This window comes from Octopus sinensis, linkage group LG13 (genome assembly GCF_006345805.1).
Source record: "Octopus sinensis linkage group LG13, ASM634580v1, whole genome shotgun sequence".
In the NCBI taxonomy this organism is placed as follows: Eukaryota; Metazoa; Mollusca; class Cephalopoda; order Octopoda; family Octopodidae; genus Octopus; species Octopus sinensis.
In genome coordinates, this window is record NC_043009.1 from 63151534 (window position 1) to 63171468 (window position 19935).

Here is a 19935-nt window from a genome sequence, read left to right on the forward strand (position 1 = left end):
TTTTATGTTTTTATTCAAATAAGATTTGAAATAAATAAATAAATGAATTAATCTGCCACACACCAATACCACCAGCACCATGACTACCACAAATAACACCACCACCACCACCACCACCACCTGCAGCTGCAGCTGCACCACCACCACTACTAACAACAACAACAACAGCACCACAATTCCCTCCACCATCACCACTGCTGGAACTACAAACATACTACTTTAACCAATACATCCACACAACCACCACCACCACCAACACCAACACCACCGACACCACCACTACTACCAACAACATCAACTACATCACAAACAACAAGGCGACTACCACCACACCCACCCCACCCCACCACACCACACTTGATCCAGATCTGGTAGTAGTGCCTTTCTCTAAACAGACAGAAGCAAAGGAAAGAAAAACACAGCTTGAGTAGCCCCACCCGATCCACCCTCAGTCATAACCAGTTCTGAAGGTAGCAAAGAGAACCTTCTCCTCTCCACCCCACCCTGCCCATCCATTCAGTCTAATTCCACTCCCCACCTGCCCCCCCCACACACACACATGTGGACTGCATTGTCCCAGAAATTGATTTTATTGGTAAGTTTCTTCAATGAAAAAAAAGCACTTAAAAATTATGTGTTTAAATCTATGTTTGTGTGTGTATATATGTATGTATGTATGTATGTATGTATGTATGTATGTATGTATATATATATTACACACACACACAGATATATATATATAAGATAAAGATATATATAGTATATATATATATATATATATATATATATATATATATATATATATATCTATATATATATATATATATATATATACATATAATATTCAAATATGAATTAGACGTATTTGAATTATATTTGTATATATATATATACTCTTTTACTGGTTTCAGTCATTGACTGCGGCCATGCTGGAGCACCGCCTTTAGTCGAGCAAATCGACCCCAGCACTTATTCTTTGTAAGCCCAGTACTTATTCTATCGGTCTCTTTTGCTGAACCGCTAAGTGACGGGGAAGTAAACACACCAGCATCGGTTGTCAAGCAATGCTAGGGGGACAGACACAGACACACACAAACACACACACACATATATATATATATATACATATATACGACAGGCTTCTTTCAGTTTCCGTCTACCAAATCCACTCACAAGGCATTGGTCGGCCCGGGGCTATAGCAGAAGACACTTGCCCAAGATGCCACGCAGTGGGACTGAATCCGGAACCATGTGGTTGGTTAGCAAGCTACTTACCACACAGCCACTCATACATATATATATGTATGTATGTATATATGTATATTTATATATAAGTGTATATTATATACCTGTGAGTATTTAAGTACAAATATTTTAGGATGGATGTGTGTATGTCTCTATGTAATATATATGTATATATTTACACAATACACATGCACAAACACACACACACACACATATGTATATGTATTTATATACAAGCGTATACATACATACATACTACATACATACATACATACATACATATATATGTGTATGTGTGTGTGTGTACACATATTTTAGGTATTCATATATTTGTTTTATATATACTAAATATCTACGCACATGCGTGAACACACAACTACAAGCTTTAGACAAGTCATAAACACACAAAGGTGACAACGCACAGTGTAAACGCAAGGTAAATATTTATGTATATATCAGTGCAATCATGACTGTGTGCTCAACGAGTCCCCGTGGTAACCACAAAGTTCCCGGTTGGATACCATGCCACAGTTCTTTGGGAACATACCTTTTGTCATTTGCCATTAAGTTATGTGAACCAATATCTTGTGAGCAAAAACTAGTTGAGTCAGGCCTCACTGGTGCTGGTGCCATGTAAAAAAGCATCCAGTCCATTGTCGAAAGTGGTTGGCACTAAGAAGGGCATCCTGCTGTAAAAACCATGCCAAAACAGACACCAGAACTTGGCGCAGCCCCTCTTTTACTCTTTTACTCTTTTATTTATTTCAGTCATTTGACTGTGGCCATGCTGGAGCACCGCCTTTAGCCGAGCAAATCGACCCCAGGACTTATTCTTTATAAGCCCGGTACTTATTCTATCGGTCTCTTTTGCTGAACCACTAAGTTACGGGGGCGTAAACACACCAGCATCGGTTGTCAAGCAATGCTAGGGGGACAAACACAGACATACAAACATATACACACACATACATATATACATATATGCAATGAGCTTCTTTCAGTTTCCGTCTACCAAATTCATGCACAAGGCTTTGGTCAGCCTGAGGTTATAATAGAAGACACTTGCCCAAGGTGCCACACAATGGGACTGAACCTGTAACCATGTGGTTGATAAGCAAGCTACTTACCACACAGCCACTCCTGCACCTGTATTATATATTATTCTATATTTGCTATATATATCTCAAAATATATTTCTAGCTGTTTGCGGCATCGTTTCCTTTGGCACCGTTAATTGCTCTCATAACTAACTTCATCGACGTGAGAGTTGATGCCAACCGATTATTATGGACTTATAGAAGACCTTTAGCATTCATCTCTCAGGATATTGGTAAGTAGTTCCAAAGTTTTATCATTTCCCATTCATATCCGGTTGTTAGAATTGTTAAAGACATTTTAGAAATTTTATGCCACCCCACCAAACTTACCAACTCAGCCGTTTTGTTCTTCCATACCTGTCCTTTCTATTACATTCAACCTCTACCTTGAAGGTGTGCTATCATCTCCTTCTTTCCTTCTTTCTTTCTTTCTTTCTTTCTTTCTTTCTTTTTTTCTTTCTTTCTTTCTTTCTTTCTTTCTTTCTTTCTTTCTTTCTTTCTTTCTTTCTTTCTTTCTTTCTTTCCTTCCATCCTTCCTTCCTTCCTCCTTCTTTCCTTCCTTCCTTCCTTCCTTCCTGGGTATGTGTACCCAGAGTAAGGGAATTCTAGATATTTAATATCAAATAAGAAAACATAAGATGATGTAGGCTCAAACTCCCTTGATAATAGATGGGCTCAGTTGGGGCTGGTCTGCGGCTAAATGGCAAAACTATCTTTCTGGCCCTCTGTTGGTTATGATGACAAGGGTTCCAGCTGATCCAAGCCTGCTCATGAAATTAGTGTGTAAGTGGCCGAGTACTCCACAGAAATGTGTACCCTTAATGTGGTTTACAGGAAGATTCAGCTTGATACAGAATGGCCCTTTGAATTACAGGTACTACTCATTCATGCTAGCTGAGTGGACTGGAACAACGTGAAATAAAGTGTCTTGCTCAAGGACACAAGGCAATGCTAGGAATTGAAGCCATAACCTTACAATCATGAGCTGAATACCCTAACCACTAAACCACATACCTCCAACCACCCTTGTAGTTACTCTATAGAATACACCCTCACCCACCCTAACCAACACCACCCATCTCCCAACAACACCCCATACTACCCAGCGCTCAAGCGATCTAACACCCAACACCATCCCAGTACCACCCTTACACCACCCAATCTCAAGGGTACACATTGTTTGCCAGTTTGATGATACAGTGTCTTATCAATGCCAAGGGTGGGCGGCAGGAGAATAAAAAATTTTTTACTATCAACTGGGATTCAACCCAGTTTCTTAAGGGTCTTTTAATCTTCCGGTCCCTTCTTTCCAGATCAGTCAAAAATTTTTTCGGTGAAGCATTGACAGATTTATTCTGTTTACTCCCCAATAATTTATTCCATATGTTAGTCCTTCATCGTCAGATCCTGTGCAGACATTGGGGTTTCACTTTCACAACCTTTCCTTCTTTTTCTACACTTTTTATCCTTTACTTTTTCTCATTTCCTTCTTTATCTGCATTCTTATTTTCACCTTTTCTCTTTTTCCCTTCCCGTCACTCTCTCTCTCTCTCCCTCTCTCTCCCTCTCCTTGTCCTTGTCTCTATCTCAACACTTTTCTCTAAACCCCCACCACAACACTGTCCCAGTACCCATAGCTCCACCTATTCAGTTTATCTGTATTTTCCATGCTCCACTGAAATCTATTAAAGCAAACCATTTGAAAGGTGAAGTGTGACAGAGAATGTGGATCAGCTCCAGTGAACCGCGACCATTTGGTGGAGAGTGTGTGGTGACAGGGACAGAGATAAGGGAAAGGTGTATGGTGTCTAACTGCCAAGTGTTGCCAACATTCCTGGCTGTCTAAACGTTTCAAGTCTGCCAACACCAACAGAAACTTGTCCTTATCTCACAACTTTCTCACATCACCACTATCTTAATCTAAATGTTTGAACATGCTAACCACCAGATGTCACTACCGCCTTGCAATTAACAATTTCATTGAATCAATATTTACTATTCCTAATCTAGCAACCTGTTTTCAATCCCAGCCGATGCATTTTGTTCACATCATTAACTTTCTTGGTAAAGGGTTGATCATCACAGCCTTGTATCCCCCTCCCTTTTTTTTTCAAATCACAGACTTCAAGATTTGTATTGATTGTGACACTTTTAGGAGAATGTTATACAATGGCATTTTCTTACAAGACTTCACATTTATTGAAGCATTCACAGAATATGAAAAATATTAAGAAAATGTTTTCTCAACTAAAATTTCATAGAATTTAATGTCAAAAGATCTTACTGAAAGAAGATGGTAAATATCCTAAACATATAAGCCAAACATGAACTCCACAGTTCAATGGAAAGAGTGTGGTACAGTTTTCTAATCTTTAGATAATCTCAGGAGCACAATTGAACTAGCAAATTTATATTACACAAACCAGTTTTCAGCACCAGAGGGCTTTTGTCCAAATTCAATTATCTACAATCCAGAAATAATGTAACTCAAGTCAAACAATTCACTCTCCCTCTCAGTTGGCCTATGGACCGGATCTAGCCCATGGCAAAGCTAAGTCCAGCCCCCAGCTCAATTTTATACTAAAAAATACTATTATTTTTTTAAATTTCAAAATATTCTGTAAAATATATATATTGCTAGCTTGCATTCAGTGTTAGAGCCCAACAATTGCTATGTTTAATACCTGTTCTGATTAATCAAATCATTGTATTTTAGGGAATTTAAACGATGTAACCTATTTCCCCTTCACTTTGTTTATACAAACTAAGTCAAACAAAAGTCTTTTTTTCAAATTTTCACACATGTAGAGTGTTGGGCCTCACAGAAGCAAAGTGGTTAAGTTACTTTCAAGTGTTGGGCTTCACGGAGGCAATGACTGAGACCTTTGTTATTATGTCATACTTGAGAAGACCCCTCAAGCCTAGTAAAATTGCAGTCATGGTGTCACGCAATGGGTACCCGTGCTGGTGGCATGTAAAAACACCCACTACTCTCTCGGAGTGATTGGCGTTAGGAAAGGGCATCCAGTCATAGATGCAGCTTCGCAGCTTACCAGCCATGGCCAAACCACTCAACCCATGCCAGCATGAACAACAGATGTTAAATGATGATGATGATGTACATCGGAACAGATTCTACTGATATGAACAACATTGAAAGTTTTTGTAGCTGAAGCAAGGCAAACTTTCTATCAAACATTTGTCTTCTGAAGAACTGGATACATTCACGTCAACAATTTCTATCCTTGCTTTCACTCTAAAGACTCTTACTGCTGCATAAAAGTTCTTAGAATGAGAACAGGACTGTCTCTGTCTGGCCTGCAACATGCAGTTTATTCCTCATTCCAACTTGCAAAGCAAAATGAATTGGACATCTCTGCACTAGATCACTGTTATGTTTTGTTATCCTTAAGTCAGTTTAGGAAACAGCAGATACTGCCTCAGTTTTTATCTGCCTCAGTTTTTATCAATTTATGCATCAAAGACAATTAATGAAGAGGCTGTCATAGAAAAGATGATGATCACAAACACAGACATCTTTAGTTGTTATAATGTCAATGGCAAGAGTTTGTGTAAGAAATGCCATTGCTTGAAGGTGTCACCATTTGGAACAATCATAAAGTATGAGATATTAGAAAAAGAGGGGAAGATGAAGTTGTGACAAACAATCCTTTATCAAGGAAGTTAACAATAAAGAATAACAATAAAGGTTTGAAACTGAATCACTAACCTTAAATACAAATTATACATTATCCTACACACACTGTACACAAGATGCTTTTGGTTTAATAACGCATTTCACTCAGCACATTCTGAAGAGGTCATTAGAAAACGGTGGCCCATGGATCGCAGGTGAGCTGCAGAACTTTCTGAATGAGATGCCTAACAAAAAAAAAAAAAAAAAAAAGCTTGAAATTTCTTAGTAGTATGGTCCGTTTGGTGATGAACCATGTCTCATGTGGCTGGCTTCTCAAAAAAAGGTTGCTCACACCTGATCTAAACACCCCCCCCCCCCGCCTAGTAACACAGCAACTATTCAAACAACATTAATCAAAAAAACAAATTAGATGTAACGTAAGTATATTTCTATTTTCTTAAAAAAAACAATTTTTCATAAGTCTCAGGAACACAAGAGGTGTATCTGGTGGTTCTGTATAAACTCAAACACCACCAATAAGAAAAACATGAACTTTTATAAAATTGATGATGAAGTTTGATGATAAGTACAACGTGGTGCTCCAGAATGGGCGCAATCTAATGACTGAAACAAGTAAAATATAATGTAGTCAAGATATTACAATTATTAAAAAATGAAAATTAAATCTAATACTCCTCTGTAATTAAAAAATTTAAGTTGCATTTTATCTGCAATTATGTTTTTAAAGCAACAAAAATATTTAAAAGTTATAACCAATATAACTGATAAAAGCTAACGATTGTCTTTTGTTCTTCAGGTATGTGGTACCCGATTCTTAGATTTATCAATACTGTTGGTGTTATAAGTAACGCATTCCTTATTGCCTTCACATCCCATTGGTCTGAGACATTTAGTCTCTCTAAACGGCTCTGGGTTGTCATCGGATTTGAGGTAAAAAAACCCTTTATTTATTTATTTATTTTGTCTGTCTGTATGTTCTGAATTCAAATTCCAGCCAAGGTTGACTTTGCCTTTCATCCTTTCGGGGTCGATAAATTAAGTACCAGTTGCATACTGGGGTCGATCTAATCGACTGGGTCACACCCCCAAAATTTTGGCATTTATGCTTAGAGTAGAAAAGAATATTTTGCTTGAGAAATCCTTCAAAGAAAATCTTTACATACATCTTCTGGCTAACTGGTTATCTTTATCTAAAATATATCTGTCTGTTTCTAAAACCTGATATTTACCAATAGATTCTTGCATCTGTAATAAATATATTCTGTCCTTGATATTTGCTTTTAATGAAGAGAAACTTATATTTTGGTAGCACATTGTGTACGGTGTGAAGCTGCTTATAGAAATAATGATTCCAGACACAACAGCCTACGTGAAAATGGTCAGGAGACAGGTAAATATTGTTTATTTATGGTGTGTATATATATACACACACACACACACACATACACACACACACACACACACAAGCATGTACACACACATACACTCAAACACACACAAGTACACACACACAAACACATACACAGAAACACACTCACACAAACGCATACACATACAAACACATGCACACACACAAGCACACACACACACACACAAACACACACACACAAACACATACAAACACACAGGTGCGCACACATACACACGCACACACACGCGCACACACACGCACACACATACGCACACACACACACGCACATACAAACACACACACAGAGCCACTCCTACACCTATTAACGACAGACCAGAACTGAACTACTCTCTGGACATAGTCTCATCTTTAAGATTCTGTTACATCTTCTTCATCACAGTTATTTCTTTTCCTTCATGGGTTTTCCCTGTTTCTCTGCCATCCTCTGAACACTTTACCAAACTTTCTGGACCTCATAATCATTGTTGTGTAGTTCTTACCAATTTCTTTGACTTTTCTTCTCTTCACAGAATTCATGCATTTTTTTTTTGTCTTTCTCATTTTAAAAATTTTTCTTTAAGACTTCAATCTTTGTTAAAAGAGGGTTTTCACACACCCATGTACTTTTGATATACTCTTGTACACGCATCAATAACACTGAGCACTTTACTCTTACCATCTCATGGGCTTCACCCATACCTTTATTCCCTCACACTCATGCTTACCTTCACCTCCTCGCATTCATACTTTTACACCATTGACCTAACAATTACACACACACACACACTCACACACACACACACACAACACACACACACACACACAGAAAATATTCAAGCTTTCATAGGGTAAAGGGTAAAGACTCCCTTCGGTCATAAAGGACCATGGGATTGCACCTAGGAAGTTATCCTTTGTGGTGCAAGTCTGGGCAAGGTTTTTTTACGGAAGACCCTTTCCATGCCACGATGTTATCCAAGGCAAAGGCAAAGGGGCTGATACAGCTTGGCACCAGTGATCTCACAACTCACTTCTACAGCTGAGTGAACTGGAGCAATGTGAAATAAAGGGTCTTGCTCAAGAACACATTACACAGCCTGGCCCGGGAAGTGAACTCACTACCTCAAGATTGTGAGCCTGACATTCATACATTAACCACAGTTACTTTAGTTTCTCTCTGTTTCTCTGTCTCCCTCTCCACCAATTTCACACACACACACTCACTCTTTCTTTTTTCTTTCTTTCTTTCTTTCTTTCTTTCTTCTTTTTCTTCTTTCTTTCTTTCTTCCTTCTTTATTCCTTCCTTCCTTCCTTCCTTCCTTCCTTCCTCCATCCCTCCCTCCCTCTCTTTCTTTCTTTCTTTCTTTCTTTCTTTCTTTCTTTCTCTCTCTCTCTCTCTCTCTCTCTCTCTCTTTCTTTCTCTCTCTTTCTTGGTGTTTATCTTCTTTTATATTTGTTTCAGAATAAAATGAAAGTTTCAGAAAGATTAAAATGTGAAACAAAAGACTATCACAATATTGTACCCCAAGATTCTCACAGATCCTGGTAAGTTTACCAATTCCTCCAGAGTTCATTTCAAAGTGACTCACCTTTGTTTTCAAAGTTAAAATATAAACTTTCTGACCTGAAAATTTCTGAATATAGTTTCAATTATCTTTATATAGAAAGGAATTGGCTAAGTGGATAAGATATAAGGTGATTAGGTCTGATGCTTCAGGTGAGAAGTCAAAGGTATACATTTCTGACAGTATCAATAAGTACACATTTTTCATTTACAAATATTTATATTTTTCTTATTGTTGCTTATAATTTATGACTTCATATTGTTGTGACATATTAGTGGTTTGGAACTATATTTCCCAAGAAGAAATATCTCTCTCACTTACATATATATACATATATATATATATATATATATATATATATATATATATATATATATATATAATATATATATATATATATAGTTATATATATATTTAAAAAAGGAGATGTGGAACACGAGTTGTGATATATAAAAAAGGAAATGAAGAAAATGCTGACAAAATAGTTTAAGTAATTTAAGTAATTTAATTAGGTGAAAGTTCTTTTTACCGGTTGCGCATTTGTTATGCTTATCAAAAGATGTTTTTTTAAGAGAGATAGAGTTACTTTCTGATAGATTTTTTCCTCTTATCTGTTATATATATATATAATATATATATATATATATATTATTTAATAGACACAGTATATATTTTTTTGAGCAACTATTAGTTTCATGTTATAAAAACATCCCAGACACCATTTTTAAACATGTCTGGTACCTCTATCCAATCCTCAGGCTGTACCTACTTGGCATAACAACCTAAAAACAGGATGATAGGATGAGGGGGAAAAAGAGAAAAGGTGAGAAGGAAGGTGTAAAAAGTGGAAGTTTGAAAAACTGGGAAACGAAACAGAAAACAGATGCATATAATGTACATAAATATATGTACACATAAATAAATATAAGGCAGCGAGCTGGCAGAAACGTTAGCACGCCGGGCGAAATGCGTAGCCGTATTTCGAATGCCATTACGTTCTGAGTTCAAATTCTGTTGAGGTCGACTTTGCCTTTCATCCTTTCGGGGTCGATAAATTAAGTACCAGTTACACACTGGGGTTGATGTAATCGACTTAATCCATTTGTCTGTCCTTGTTTGTCCCCTCTGTGTTTAGCCCCTTGTGGGTACTAAAGAAATATATAAATAAGTACATATATACATACGCACACATATATCATGCAGCTATATATACTCCCATTTAAACAATAACTGATTTGGACATCTACCTGTAAACTATTATTCCTCTCTGACCCAATATTAACCACATATTCTAGAATTATGTTTTAATGGTGCTAATTACAAATATCTTTTGAATATGATAGGTAACAATGTGTTATTACATTTTGCATTTAATATCTCTTTAAAAGGTTTGACTGCAATGGACAACTGAAGGCATTCAAAGAACCAATTCTTGAAGAACCACCAGAAAAAAGGAATTCCTGTTCTGTGGAGGATGAGACTTCTTCTCCCATAGAGTTATCCCACAGGTATTCACACCTCTGTTTCAACTCTTTAGCATTTAAGCTGGCCGTACCTGACCCAAATATTCTACTTGTTTTATATCAAACTGGCCAACTCCAGGGTCTCCCATCTACCCAACAATCTCATTCTAAATATATAAAATCAGCATCATTGAAACCTCAAAGCTCTAGGATTAATGCTGGATTAATTCAAAGCGATGTGGATAAATAAGGATTATATGTGACAGAGTAATCTCGAGGCTAAAGTGTTAAACTGTGCCTCAGTTTCTCTTTTTCTTGCAACCTCATTGTTCATGTAACACAGGAGTCAGTAGGATGGTGAATATTGACCCATGAGGTTCTATGTGGCTAGCTAAGGGATTCATAGTTCGAATATATCAATATAATATCACTGAATTTCTATTGATCTTTATCAGTTTTGTTGTTTACACTAAATCCTCATCGTCATCATCATCATCATCATTTAACGTCCGCTTTCCATGCTAGCATGGGTTGGACGATTTGACAGGTCTGGCGAACCAGATGGCTGTACCAGGTTCCAATCTGATCTGGCAGAGTTTCTACGGTTGGATGCCCTTCCTTTATTGAAAAGTGGTAATGACACAGAAGAGTGAAGAAATGATTGATTTTGAAAAAAGAAATATTTTATTAATTATACATTTCAATTTCATTTTAGAAATTTGCAAAATGGGGTGGTGTGGGATCAATTATCTAAGAAGTCTGCTGATCCCTGGTGTTACACATTGCCCATCTTATATTTCACATTTAATCTCCTAACTTGGCCCACTTCTCATAGCTTGTTATCGATATCATGTTATAACCTCAGGTTTCTCACATATTTTATGTAATTATGCTTCCAACATTTATTATTCTTTAGTCCAAGGCCAGAGAGGGGGAAACGAGAGAGAAGTCTCATAACCGTACAGAATTGTAGAATACAGCTGTTGGTTGTAACGAGGTGATGAGTGACGTTTTACACATTAATCAGATGGACTTCCTTCAGAAATGGTCCTGAATGTTTATCTGTCCTGTTCTTGATTGGCAATGAGTATTCTAATGTGGGGGGTCCTTCTGTGTTATTTTACAGGGTCAGCAACTGCAGAGAGATGGAGTATTTACTGGCCTTGTATTTGTGATATTGTGATATTGTCATCCACCATACATCTCACATCGTCCGACACAATTATTTTACATTTCATATTTCACATGTTGTCATTTTTTTTATTTTAAAGACGAAACTAATAAGTGAAGTTAATAATAATTGAGTTTCCAATTTTATTTTAATAGCTGAAGGTGTTTTATTTCAGTAGCATCACTATTGCAAACAGCGTGATCATTGTAACATTCTTGTCTTTCATCTCTAAAGTGTAAACCTTCGGCTAAGTTACCAGGAAATTATAATGTTTCTTTTTACATCCTTATTGACAGCACATCGTGTAATTTATCGAGTCAGAAACAACAACGGCTGAAGAGAAAAAGCTTGCACACCACAGAGATGCTGAATAAACAAAAGAAGGGTTCTGTAGCAGATGATGAGGACGATGGAGGTTTGTGCTTGATGTTTTACCTGTAATTCTTAATTCTAAAACAGATTTATGAATGTGAAGAATGAAGAATGTGAGGAATGAAGAATAACCCATTACAATTATTCTTTATCTTCCAGATTCTGATAGTGCTGCTGCTAAGACCCGTGATCGTATTATTAACCGAAACCGTCCACATTCTTTGGCAACTGCTGGGTCAATATCTTTGAGTCTTGGTAATCATCCTGCAAGTAATTTATAACATCAGATGCTTGTTCAATAATACCAACAACAACAGCAACAACAATAAAGAATGGTGAGTGAGAAACATTTGAGTCCTTTTCTATTTTCCTTTGTAGAATATGGAAAATTTCATTTGGATTTCATTTTAAAATTTCATGCAAGTTACTAAACAGTCATTCTGTCTAGAATGAATTCAGTTTGTTGCCCTCTGGGTAGAGGCCTTGGTCTTGGGACCACTCATCTCTAGAAACTGAGGTTGAGGGTAAGTAAGTGCATGCTCCCTGTTGAAAATCCAGTTCCAAAGAAGCCTTGTGATAGCAAAGAAGTAAGGGCACCAGCTAGCCAGCCCAAAGGTCGGAGTGGGCTGCACCTGCCTACCTCAGTTGCTATGACACTGAGGTAGATCCTGCTATCCCTGTTAATCAGGGACAAAACCCAGATTTAAAACACTGGATGATGTGTGTATGACTAGGAAATGTAATGTAATATTCTATGAAGGTCATAATACAGTAGGGAGGTAATATACTAAGAGGTCATTATATATTAAGAGGGTCCTAACAGAGTAGGAAGACCATAGCATATTAAGGAGGTCATAATACATTTAGAAGGTCATGACATCTTGAAAGGTCATGACACACTGAGAAGGTCATGTTACCCTTTGAGTATTATTACGTGCATGAAACACATGCTCGTTTATAAGTGTGGCTGTAGGCGATAACACAAGCAGATAAGTGGATAAATGACAAGAATGAATAGCAATTAACAAGCAGGAAATGAGGAATAATGGGTGGTGGCTAGATAAAGCAGTAAGTAATAATTGGACTAATGTTCATATCAGAGACGAGCCATGCTTTATGCACACAATAATGGTTATATACATCTCTTGAGTGATGTAAATGACACTGGAGCAAAAAACCAGACTAGGCAGGTGTGTGAAAAGAATGCATTAATCATTTTTATAATTATATATGTGCGTATTTATATATACATAAATATACATACACATGCGTTTACAAATATAATTACACACAAACACAGACTTAGGCATGCAAACATGTATTTATATTAGTAAGTATGATAATCGTGGAGGCACAATGGCCCAGTGGTTAGGGCAGCAAACTCGTGGTCAGAGGATCGCGGTTTTGATTCCCAGACCGGGCGTTGTGTGGGTTTATTGAGCGAAAACACCTAAAAGCTCCACGAGGCTCCAGCGGGGGGTGGGGTGGTGGTGGCGACCCCAGTGTACTCTTTCGCCACAACTTTCTCTCACTCTCTCTTCCTGTTTCTTGAGTAACGCTGCGATCGACTGGTGTCCCGTCCAGCTGGGGGGAACACATATGCCACAGAAACCAGGAAACTGGGCCCATGACCCTGGGTAGGCTTGAAATGGGTGACGTTTATCGTTTTCTTTTAAGTATGATAATCTCTATATCTATAAATGGCAAAATGTCTGTGAATGTGTGTGTCTGTGTGTCCTTTATACAAATCCACAGTTTTTCACGTAAAAGGCTTGCATTTTCTATGGGCTTTTAAAACTGTCTGAGGGTGGTCGTGAAGATCTTTTCATTTCCCCAGTCACCCCAGAAAGCAATTAAAAAAATCGATAAACCGACCCCTTATACCCATAAGTTATTTTGCGGCCAAATTCGAGTTTTTCACTTTCTTCTGCCTCCTTTTTTGTCCAACTAATGGCATGTGCACAGTCCCACTAATTTTCCATGATTATGCTGTTCCAGGTGTGAAAACTGAAGTCCACTGAATATCAATTACTCTTATAAAAAGCTCCAACTAGCTCATAAGCAACAAAACTGGCCTGGGCTGAAATGTGATAAGAAACTTAGCTCTTGATTTAGTGAGAAATTTCTACTGCGACCCAGCAATGAACAGGCACTAGCACTAGACCCGGCAACGCCGGGTCATAGTGCTAGTGATATTATACATGATGGATGGAAGCACTCCGTCGGTTACGACGATGAGGGTTCCGGTTGATCCGAATCAACGGAACAGCCTGCTCGTGAAATTAACGTGTAAGTGGCTGAGCACTCCACAGACACATGTACTCTTAACATAGTTCTCGGGGATATTCAGCGTGACACAGAGAGTGACAAGGCCGGCCCTTTGAAATACAGGTACAACAGAAACAGGAAGTAAGAGTGAGAGAAAGTTGTGGTGAAAGAGTACAGCAGGGATCACCACCATCTCCTGCCGGAGCCTCGTGGAGCTTTAGGTGTTTTCGCTCAATAAACACTCACAACGCCCGGTCTGGGAATCGAAACCGCGATCCTATGACCGCGAGTCCGCTGCCCTAACCACTGGGCCATTGCGCCTCCGATATTATACAAGGTAGTATCAAAAGGTTCCTAGTCTCATCATCATCATCATCATCATCATCATCGTTTAATGTCCGTTCTCCATGCTAGCATGGGTTGGACGGTTCGACCGGGAATCTGGGAAGCCAGAAGGCTGCACCAGGCTCCAGTCTTATCTGGCAATCTTTCTACAGCTGGATGCCCTTCCTAACGCCAAGGTCTAGTTATATTTAATAAAAAATAAATTATTCACCCAAATTTTAACATCGTCTCCTTCGAAATGGTCATTTTGTGCAGTAATACACCGGTTCCAGTATTCCTGCCATTTTCGGAATCCAGCCTGGAAGTCATTTTCCGAAAGCAATGTGGACCTTCTGCAATTCACCCTGGATCTTGACAACGGTGTTAAAAGGATGACCTTTGAGCTGCATTTTCATCTGTGGAAGGAGCCTGTAGTAGAGGTAGACACAGGAAGACATGGAACAAGGTGGTGAAGCATGGCCTTCAAACTTTGAGCCTCACAGAGGCAATGACTAGTGATTGAGACCTTAGGCAATACACTCTGCTTCAGAAGACCCATCAAGCCATGTGAAATTGTAGTCAATGCTGGTGTCCTGTAACTGGCACTCATGCTGGTGGAATGTAAAAAGCACCATTCAAGCATTGGGCCTCACAGAGTCAAAGTGGCTGATGTCAGTGGCATGTGAAAAGCTCCTTTCAAGTGTAGGCCTCATGGAGGCAAAGTGACCAAGTTCCTTTTGAGTGTTGGGCCTCACAGAGGCAATCACACAGACCTTTGGCATTATGTTGTGCTTGAGAAGAAGACCCATCAAGCCAAGTGAAATCGTAGTCGTGGCAGATACTAGTGCCACGCAAATGGCACCCATGCTGGTGGCACATAAAAGCACCCATTACACTCTTGGAGTGGTTGGCGTTAGGAAGGACATCCAGCTGTAGAAACCATGCCAAAGCAGACTGGGGTCTGGGGCAGCCTTCCAGCTTGCCAGCCATTGTCAAGCCATCCAACACATACTAGCGTGGACACCGGACGCTAAATGATGATGATAATTATATATATATATATATATTTCTTTACTGCCCACAAGGGGCTAAACATAGAGGGGAAAAACAAGGACAGACAAAGGCATTAAGTCGATTACATTGACCCCAGTGCGAAACTGGTATTTTATTTATCGACCCCGAAAGGATGAAAAGCAAAGTCGACCTTGGCGGAATTTGAACTCAGAATGTAGTGACGTGTGAAATACCACGAAGCACTTCGCCCAGTGTGCTAATATATATATATATATATATATATATATGGGGAGAGAGAGAGGGAGAGAGATGTGGTAGATTGGCCAATGTGTATTTAATTTCATATTTTGTTGTTTTTGGCTTTTGTATTGAAACTCGTTCTTATTTGCCAAAATGTCAACTTCCCCCTGGGAGTATGTTTATATATACCTGTGTGGCTTTCAATTGGAATGTGGCTCATTACTGCATCTAAGAATGTGTCTTGTATTAAAGTTCACCTTCTTTCTCACTGGAATGTCGTGCAGTTGATATACATTACTCTGTCAACAATGATGTCTGTTGTAATTAAACTATGAGCTTGAGAAATCATATTTACCATTGCTCTTGTTTTATGGAAAAGAAAAGTAAATAGTGTCAAACCAATTTATCTTGGGGTGGTCTTTAAGAATTTTGATCCCCTGGGCATAGAGAGATGTCGTTGTTGATATAATGACATTTCCTATTATCTATATGTATGTGCTTGAAACCAATCATCCAGTGCAGACCACTACACACTGTGTCTCCTCCTTGCAATTCTACCACTACTACTGTGACCTTTGTTCTTTGGATGTGGATGGCTGATTGTCTCCTTCTCTTGCACGCTCAAGATTTAATGTTTCATGTTTGCCCACATTCGAAAACATTCAGCAATAATGCGTAACCCTTAATCTGTTAGCATTTAAACTGGGGCCATATTCGACCCAAATATGCTTCCTGTTTTATGTTCAAACTGGCCTGATCTACCCTCTCACACCTACCCTACAATGCTATTCTAAAAATAGACAACCACATCATTGAAATCTCAAAACTATGAGACAATACATGATTAATTTAAAACACTCTGAATAAATAAGCGTTACATGTGGCAGAGTAATTGGAATGCTAAAGAGTTAATTAGTAAGAAATAATCATGAGAGTTTGATATTCCTTCAAATAACAGTCAATGAAATCAATTTCCATACTCTTTTACTTGTTTCAGTCATTTGACTGTGGCCATGCTGGAGCACCACCTTTAGTCGAGTAAATCAACCCCAGGACTTATTCTTTGTAAGCCTAGTACTTATTCTATCAGTCTCTTACGCCAAACCATTAAGTTATGGGGACGTAAACACACCAACATCGGTTGTCAAGTGATGTTGGGGGGACAAACACAGACACACAAACACACACACACATATATACACATAAACATATATACGACGGGCTTCTTTCAGTTTCCATCTATCAAATCCACTTACAAGGCCTTGGTCGGCCCGAGGCTATAGCAGAAGACACTTGCCCAAAGTGCCACACAGTGGGACTGAACCTGGAACCATGTGGTTGGTAAGCAAGCTACTTACCACACAGCCACTCCTGCAGGGTCATATTCTTCCTTCTTTTCTATATACATCATTAATTTTGTCCTGTTTTTTGTTTTCAGATCATTTCTCAGACGATTCCTGAAACACGATGTCACTCATTGAAATGAAACAAACAAGAATTTATATTTATGAACAAATCGTTTTTTCCTCCACTGGTCCACTTCCAGCTTTGGATTTCAACCCTTTGATGATTCTCTTAGACTACCGGAATGCATTAAAATGTCTTATTTTTTCATTATTTTATATTTTATTACTAAAAAAACAAACAAAACCATTTAATAGATTCATTCTTTCATTGTTGACTCTGTTTAAATTTCACACACTTCAACGTTTGTATTTATGGCCACAGCCTCAGGGCTGAAGCATATAAAAGAATATAATTGAGTGTAGCCAACAAGTAACATGTGTCTATGTTGTTGTTTGGAAAGATTCCCTAATGCAGAATGGACTGAAAATGTGGTGCAGACACAGACGAATACAAACATAAGAGAACGAACAAGAAAAAAATGTAACTTATTTGAAGAACAATTAGAATTCGTTTCACAAGTTCTGACCTGACTGGGAAACCATAATTCCATCTGTAGATGAATGGATCTTATTCTCTGTTTTGCAGCTGAACAAAAAGCATTTGATTAATCCGGAAAATGTCACCAATGCATTTTGAGCTAACCTTAAAGCTATATTTGTGGGTTTACCACCAGTGAAACTCAGGAATAGTCTAAGAACAGTAACAATGTTCAAATCATATTTGTTGTTTCCATTTGCAAAGTTCGTTTCAATTCTTCAGGGCATATCGCTACTAAATGCAAAATTTACCTCAGAGGAAAAAAGACAAAAATAAAACTCCGAGGTATCAAATGAGGCTACGTTTATCGTTAGATTGTGGTTGTGCCGTCCTTCACCTATAATACAGCTATAAGTATAAGACCATTATTTATATATATCTATATATATATTGCTTCATCTTCCTTTTGTGACTACCCCCAGTGACTTCATCATCACACATATTTATAATCCCTCCATACTACAACTTGCTGTAATCTCAACTCAGTTACTTTTCTTAATCTCCTTCCACCAGAATCAAAAGGAAACAGGATCATTCCTCATTATATTATAATAAATAATCTACTAAAAATTTATCTGCTCAAGAAAGACGTCAAAAGCTTCCATTGCTATGTGCTGTTTAGCTTTTGAGAAGGTTAATAAAATGTATTAAAGCGATGCTTATTTGACGATAAATCATGTTAATCTTTGTAATGTTGTTCCTTATACTAAACAACCTCTCAGGAAATTGAATCTTTGTCCATTCAAAGGTGTAAGGAATCATTAAACACTTACTGCCATGGTATTTGGAAAATGCCATTTTTTTTTTTTTGGATTGAAATAATCAAAAAAATTTGTAAAATTCTACATTTTGTGATTAGCTCTTTGTTGCTCAGTAAAAATTATCTTTAAAAGACTGCATTTAAATTCTTTTTGCTGTTCTTAATCCAATTGTCTTGCCATACTTTTAAGAAATTATAGATATTTATTTAAGAATTTTCTTATCCCAATGAAAAAAAAGAAGTATTCTCTAAAAAAAACTATATAAATAAACATAAGAGCAAAGACCATGTTCTTGAGCAAGGTTTTTGTTTCTCTTTGAGCTGCTAACATTTATACCATAAAAGCTGATTATTGTAATATTGAGTATATGTATAGACTATATTATTATGTGAGTATATGTGTGAACCTTTGAGTATAAAATATGTAATCTTTAAATTGCACTGCTAACACAGGTAGGGCACAAGATTGACTTATAAGTCTTTAATATACTTGGCAGTATATCATGGTTGCATAATGAAATATCGTGCCCCTATCGGCAATTAAAATAAAAGTATGTATTTGTGTGTGTGTGATTTCTATTTCAAAATTCCTGTTTCGATTTTTATTGAATTAATTTTCTTCAAATTTCATTTTTCCTAACAAACGATTCTCTTAATAAATAAACGTCTCTTTTGTTAACTTAGAGTGAATGTATTTGAGAGAAAGGAAGAGAGTTGTATTGGAGACAAATTAAAAGAGAAAGAGTGAGGGTGAATAAAGGGAAGTGTGAGATGGGAAAGGTGTGAAAGAGTTTATAGCTTATGTGTGTGCGTGCGTGCGTGCGTGTGTGTTAGAGAGAGAGAAATGAAAAAGAATTGTCCATTGATCTCACTGTATTGTATATTTTGATCGTTATTTTTGACTGACCGCTGCAAGGCTTTAGCGAAACATTATTGGGTTCTGAACCCCTTTGCATTTCAGTGTATTTCCGGACACAGCTAAATCCCTTCTGTTATATTGATCGTCTGGTTTTGAGAGAATAAAATCTCATCTGTTATTATAAACGAATGATTATGTTCTTGTGATTCAATCATATCGGACAACGGGTGACTAGTAAGAACTTCGTTTTCAGGAATATATATTCTTTCTAATTCTGGCACACGGCCAGCAATTTTGAGCCTGGTACTTATCGACCCTGGAGGGATGAAAATCAACGTTGACCACGGCAGAATTTGAGCCCAGAACGTAATGAGTAGAAAGAAATGCTGCTACGTATTTAGTCCGACGTGTTTATGATTCTGCCAGCTCGCCGCCTTAAATTTTTCTAGAAGTAAATATGCAGATGATAAACAAGAGATATATTACTTACGTCTTGAGACACTAATAAGCATCAGGTCTTACATAGAGACAGCGAATCCTCGTGCAA

The 19935-nt window shown here is 37.7% G+C and overlaps 1 protein-coding gene across 3 annotated transcripts in view; it reads left to right on the plus strand.

The window, feature by feature from the left end:
- The window catches only part of LOC115218320 (anoctamin-7-like), a 139235-nt gene extending 119658 nt beyond the window's left edge, over positions 1 to 19577 (plus strand). For all 3 annotated transcript variants that reach the window (XM_036508460.1, XM_036508461.1, XM_036508462.1), the window contains 8 exons: positions 2446 to 2575; positions 6797 to 6930; positions 7310 to 7390; positions 8871 to 8953; positions 10362 to 10481; positions 11904 to 12022; positions 12139 to 12314; positions 17264 to 19577. In XM_036508460.1, the coding sequence (XP_036364353.1) occupies positions 2446 to 2575; positions 6797 to 6930; positions 7310 to 7390; positions 8871 to 8953; positions 10362 to 10481; positions 11904 to 12022; positions 12139 to 12260 (789 nt within the window). In that variant the 3' untranslated portion in view covers positions 12261 to 12314; positions 17264 to 19577. The remainder of the gene's footprint in view (positions 1 to 2445; positions 2576 to 6796; positions 6931 to 7309; positions 7391 to 8870; positions 8954 to 10361; positions 10482 to 11903; positions 12023 to 12138; positions 12315 to 17263) is intronic.
- Positions 19578 to 19935: the final 358 nt, after the last annotated feature.